Raw genomic sequence first — 6,471 nt, 5'->3', positions numbered from 1 at the left:
ATATAGAAATAAATTCAGGCAAGTATTTGAAAAAAGTTACAGACAATATAGGGCCTGTTAGTCTTGACTCTTACCAACAAGAGGAGACTGAAAAACATAATATTAAAAAGGATCAGAGGAAAGAAGGAGTCCAAGGTCTGTCTTAGCTATGTTTCAGCTGGTAAACCTGCCTTTTGGAGATTAAGACAAATTCTCAGCAGTATTACCTGCTTTCCTTCTGCCGTTTACCTCAATTCATTCTAGTAAGAAAATAAAGGAAGAGTTGTGGTCTGAGAAGACATTACATCGGTCAGGTATTCAGAAAAAAGTCTATATATGCAAATATTCTACAACATCCTGACCGTAAGTCTCTATATACATTCAGGTAAGGTGGGTAGAATAATTTCCCCCATAACAGGAAGACTCCATGAAAAGTTAGTGATTTTTAGAATAAAATGGAAAAGATTCAAGAATTAAACACCTCATGCTTTCATGGACTACCTATACATTCACAAATTATACATTTCTGTCTTGTTTGAAATTTATGTGTTTTACCAATGCCTTGAATTCATTAGCTTATTGATCCAATTTTAGAACATAATTCAATCTTTTAAAAAATTCATTAGAACAATATTTAAAACTATTAGAACACTGAAGAATCTGGACAGACATAGTGACATTTTACAAATGTAAGATTCCTGTTCCATATACTAAAAATACTGTGTACTTTTTCAAATAGCTGAGGCTTAGGAAAAACAACAGAGAAACATTTTATCCTTGAAAACCTTTATGTATCTGATTACTGCTACACTTTGCAATATAACACAGGGATTTCAGGATCTCATAATCATACTTGTATACCAGCTATCTTGATATATAAAGTTAAAATGTCTGCCAGAAAATTTCAGAAGAATATGTGTTTATTGTTTAAAATTTAAGGTATCATGTAATTAGCATTCACAATACTGTAGCTTTTCAAAATGGGACAAATGGGGAGGGACAGACCAAGCCTGCACTGGACTATGACTACTGCATAATAAACATTTCCTCCATACCTCCTTCCATTTTGTCTCATTAACTTCTTTGTACTGCAATTCATACTCCAGAGTAATCCATCCTTTCTGAACATCTGCTGTTGGTGGTGGATCCCATCGTACTTGAATATCCCCATGGATCCCAGTCTGACTAGTATTTAGCAGAGTCCAGTTAAGATGCACAGGGGGATCAGGTAGTACTGTTTAAACAGAGTATTTGGAATAAAACAACCAGTTTTCAAATCAAAATGACCATTCTTACTATAAGAGCTACATTATTTCAAGACTAAAAAAAGCATATTGACCACACATTTGCTGATTAAAATCTAAACCTATGAACATCAATGACAAAATCACTAGATGTCTGGTAACAAGAAGGTAGCTAGCCACCAACAGCAGACGTGCTCTGCATAAATCTCAGCTGAATAGTTAATAAAGAAGACTAAGAATATACTACCTATTTAATTATGATTTCCAAAAGTGGCTTATAAAACACTGAGACATAAACAACTCTCCATCAGAATTTATAGTGAGTTCTCTTGACAAGTAATTGAAGTCACACAGAATACAAATATCTGGTAACAACCTCAGAAATAATGCAGAAATACACTGAAAATCAGTATCTGAAAAGTAATTCTGATGTTGCTCAGCTGAACAAAAGGGCACAGTGGGTACATTCTAGTCACTTGTAGGAATACAGTCTTAACTGCATGTGCATACACCATTGATAATGACCAGCAAAGATGTCTGGAAATCCCAGTCACAATTCATACTACACTAAATATAACATCTAACCCAGAAATGCTAAACATCCTGACTCTGCAGACGTTTTGATTCAGGAACAAAAGTCTATTTGGTTCAGGAACAAAAATCTGTGGGGCTCCAGAATCTTGCAGAATCAAGACTTTAGCACCATTCTTGATCACAGTGACCAAGGGTACATAAGCATTCCCTAGAAAGGAATCAGTGACAGCAAAGATAAACACTGACGCACACACTTGAGAGCACTGGTACTCATAAAGTAAAATGACATATTTGCTTTCACCCTTTTAGATTGCTCTCAACAGTGGCAATATTATCTAGATGTAGATCACATTATATATTTTATAAATTCAAATTGCCTCCTATATGTATTATTTTATAGAAACTGTTCTCAGGGGGAGAATTCAAATAAAGTATGAAAGCTTACAGAATCACACCTACTGCACTAAAAAACTATAGAGATAAAATGCATAATGGAAGGGTACCTATTTCATCAACACTGAAACATTTTTCATCAAATACTTCGTCTTTATTGGCAAGCTTAACACAATACGGTATCCAAATCGAGGTGTAGGATGTGTTGAAGTAACAGCTATTTTCTCCTGCAGTGATATAATCAGGACATTCTTTCCAGTCTTCATCATTCCTAGAAGGACAACAAAAACATGAGATATGTGAGAGGGAGATTTATGGATTTTACAAAGTACAAACTATAGATGTTAGAAGACATGCTGTTGATAAGTCGTATCTTCTATAGAAGTAAGAAAATGTGTCAGTATTTCCTGTGATTTACAACGGAATGAAACTACTATTCAACCAACCTCCATAAATATTTCATGTACTGCTAGTGGCATTTCTATGCCTTGGATGGCATTTCTGAAAGAACAGTCAGAGAGTCATTTAACATGCCTTTAAGTAACTGCTCTTCAGGCAAAATTAATCGCAATAAGGCACCTATCTGTATGATGAGATCCAAAACTTGAAAGCCAGACTGCAAGGCAGATCAGCGCTGCACCACTTGCAAAACTATGGGCAGTGGACTTCCACTGGTGAAAATGATGGGAATGTAGGCAATGGGACACTTAATACTCACATGGGAAAGTGCCTGAGGGCAAATGCTGACACAAAACAACCCATATCAGCAAGATGTGAAAGAAAAGAGAAGAAATACAGAGAAAAAGCTATCTTACTTGGGATAAAGAACTTCTAAAACACTGGAAGTACTAGCAATAAAACCACCTTTTTCCACTCCTATTCTGTTCAAACATTTATGAGTGCTCTTTGTAAATACAAGAACTGTAATAGGAAATGTCATTTTTGTATGTTTCATTTTATCTCTTAAAAAGAAGAGAAACTAGCAAATTTGAAGAGTGACGTGAATTCTTGGACTAAGAGTTGTTATGGATTTTGTAGGGTCATTCTCATAAGACCAAGCTGAAATGAACCAGAAGGTCCAAACAATAGAAATCCTTCAGTTAAAGCAAAATGGGAACAACTAGTTTACTAGAAATATTCTACAAGAAAAGTGAAAGATTTTTATGCATTGTTTCTGAAATATCTCAGAATGAACAGATGCCATTCCTGATCTTTCTCTCAATACTATCTCTCAGCCCAAATATAGACTGAATAGGGAACTTTTCAGCAATTACAGTCTCAGTTTGCTAAAGATATAATGTTAATGCTCTTCCTTACTAAGAGTTGCTCATACTGTACAGGAGGATTAGGCTTAAACAATTATTCCAATTGCATCCTTCAATGCTGGAGTGGGTCTTTAAGACATAAAAAAGACAGATGCTACGTAAGTGAAAGGGAAGCGTTTGTGTCACTAGGCAAGAGTCTTGTGCTTATCTGATGAGACCAGACACTTCTCTAAAGGAAATGCTGTAGCTCTGTCAAAGCCAGGACTTGATAAAGGTCAGACACTTCAGATGCTATGGCTCATGTTAAACAAGAGACTGAATTACTTGATATAGTTGAATCCTGAGCTTTAAATACTGCTTGCCCCTTGAAACAGAAATACTTCTAACATGATTTTTCAGTTCACATCTTTTACTGTAGCATACTAATTTTTGAGGCAAAGATGAAATACATGATCTTTTCAACATATGTGGAACTGAGCTTAATTTTTTAAAGTTTGTACCATCTTTGTGGATGCCACTGATGTTGTCAGCTCAACATTTACACTTTAACAGTGTTTTTGCTTTGGGTCCCTGTATTTCTAGGTCTTAGAAAGGTAAAGAAGAAAACAAGCTTTGTTGTGAAGCTTTTTCCTGAGCAAATTTATTATCACCTGCAGGAAGTTTCTGTAAATCAGAAAGGTTGAAAGCCAGTACATTAGATGGAAGAGAAACACACATCCTTCTCCTATTGCTCTGAGTAAAAAGGCTTCTGTTTCCCAATTAGCCATTACTGCTAGTGGGCATGTCCTCTTTCTGGCTAATCATTTTACAAGCAGAAATTTACAAAAACTGCAGTGGAACGTAAATCTGAACTACACAGAACTCTGTGAAACATAATCCCCAGTCTCAGAGTATGGTTTTTACCTAGATCTGCACATTCAGACTTATTAGCAATAATTTAGCAGTTGACCAATGAGTGTTTTATACAACTTTAATAAAAACTGAAAAGGGCTTGTATACAAATTCTTCTTCAGTACACAGACATATTGAATATCACAGCTACATGTTAAATTGTTAGGAAGCAAACTGAGGTTCCCTATTAGAAATTCCTTTCCCAACCCATACAGAGTTCAATTTCAGATTCTGAAGCCAAGATCTACATTTGGTAAGAATGTTTTCTTACTGAATTCCCATGTAAAGTTCATGATTGCAAAGTTTGATAATTAACAAATAAATTCAAAAATATGCACTTAAAACACAGTTTTGTGCCCTTCAATACATTATTGTTTGTATTATAGTGAAAAATTAACAACAATGAGTTAACAGGCATATATGAGGGCTGCACCGAAAGTAATACCTCATTATGTTGGCCCATGACACCAGGGCCGGATGTTGGGGTATGGCATAGGGCAGAGGGTGAACCTTCCCACTAGTATCCCACTACATTTTGTTGCTGTGTGACAAATGGCAGCAGAGGGGCAGTCTGACACAATGGCATCTGACACGGAAGTGTGTCTGAAGCAAAAGGGTGACACTGAATTCCTCCCCTAGCAAAAAATGGCACCCACTGACATTCATTGATGCTTGCTGAATGTTGGTATAGAACCAAACATGGATGTGAGCGCAGTGAGGTGGTGGGCAGTTTGTTTCAGCAGTGGCAAAAGCATCAGTGGTTCTTCTAGGCTGGTGCAGATGTTTATGAGTGCAGTATACATGTTCTTGCTCACTGCTTGCAAAATTGCAGAGCTAACAGTGGTGACTATGTTGAAAAGGACTGTTGTGTAGCTGCAAATTTGCTTTATCAAACAGCATTATTGCACTTTCTGTAGCTGCTGTAGTTTCCAGGGAAATAAGTAGGAGGCATTACTTTTGGAGCAATCTACGTATAGTAGGTTAGAATAAGAATGAATTCCCATCCTTTTCCTCCCTCTTCTACTGCTTTCATATACAACATATACCCTTTCGTACCTTTTCATATACAACAGTTGTATTGTTCCTGAAGTAGTGAGGTTTCCATCAGTCCAATAACACGAAAATGTCTCCAGCTCAGGTGATCTGCATTTGCTGATTTGTGGCCACTGCAGAAGATCTATCAAGAAAAATGGCAGAAGACAGAATCGGATAAATCAAAAGAATACATAAACTGGACCAATATGCTGTTAAAATGAAGCACAGGACTTCTTATACATAATTAACTTTCCTTCCAATTGCTTACGAGCAATGAGGCAAGATATAAATTCTTCTTACATGCATATATCTAGATGTCTACATCTGTAAAAGGCCGAATTTCAAAGATGGATCCAGCTTTCTTTTGTGAGAATGGAGATGTTAGTGCCATGGTCTGGTACCCAGAATGGAGGTATGCCAATGCTAGAGCTGTAGTTCAGTACAGATATACCTGAATTATTCCCGCCTTTCTAAAGAAAAGCTCTGTTTTAAGGGAAGTATGGTACTGCAGAGCTCAGCGCTAGACTAACCAAAGCACTAGATTTACTCACCTGAACAGTTTAGCAGTGTGACGGGGCCTGTATTGCTATCATTAGAGTTGCTACCTTGAACTGAGTTCAGATTTGTGTATTTTTCATTGTGCAGATATAGCCTTACTCTGACAGAGATGAGGACAGCTCAAAAGCATGTGCCTGTTCTGCCACATGCTACTTCAATATTCATAATTTCCATTATTTTTCAAAGCTGAAATTATGCAGATCCATGAAATGACTGGTACAATTGCTCAGCCTTGTCAGCCTTGTGAGAAAAATAAAAACAAAAGCTGTGCATATGATTCACTGCTTTCAAAGTAAGCTTGTAACTTCTTCCTAATTTTTAAAGGTCTAATCAAGCAGTCATTCCAAAATGCCATAATTTCCTACTTGGCCTAGGAAGCTTTCCAGAAGGAATCACAGCAAATGGAAGTGCTTATCTATCTTCACTATCCGTGAGATACAATCATCTGTCAAAGAAAATTTCTCCACAACGCACTCAAAATATTATCAGGTGTTTATGACTGATGAAATGATCCCTGGCCATGAACAACACACCACCACTGGATTCCGCCTGCAAAGCCTTTCACAAATATT

The 6,471-nt window shown here is 36.7% G+C and overlaps 1 protein-coding gene across 1 annotated transcript; it reads right to left on the bottom strand.

Moving 5' to 3' along the window:
• Positions 1 to 6: 6 nt before the first annotated feature.
• Positions 7 to 5,508, bottom strand: LOC104914866 (growth hormone receptor-like). The gene is made up of 4 exons (XM_019610382.2): positions 5,363 to 5,508; positions 2,261 to 2,421; positions 1,035 to 1,213; positions 7 to 239 (listed from the first exon to the last, which is right to left on the bottom strand). Exons 1-4 carry the CDS (start codon positions 5,368 to 5,370, stop codon positions 225 to 227), a joined length of 363 nt encoding a protein of 120 aa, XP_019465927.1. The 5' UTR covers positions 5,371 to 5,508; the 3' UTR covers positions 7 to 224.
• Between the last annotated feature and the right edge of the window lie 963 nt (positions 5,509 to 6,471).

This window comes from Meleagris gallopavo, chromosome Z, assembly GCF_000146605.3.
Source record: "Meleagris gallopavo isolate NT-WF06-2002-E0010 breed Aviagen turkey brand Nicholas breeding stock chromosome Z, Turkey_5.1, whole genome shotgun sequence".
NCBI lineage: Eukaryota > Metazoa > Chordata > Aves > Galliformes > Phasianidae > Meleagris > Meleagris gallopavo.
The sequence above is the reverse complement of the archived record's forward strand: the minus strand, read 5'-3'. Positions and strand labels throughout refer to the sequence as shown.

Bases quoted from the DNA above. Each gene is read 5' to 3' on its own strand.
- LOC104914866 (XM_019610382.2), bottom strand. The intron at 1,214-2,260 runs GTACCCTTCCAT...CTGTTTAAACAG, and splicing joins TTTCAGTGTTGATGAAATAG to TACTACCTGATCCCCCTGTG.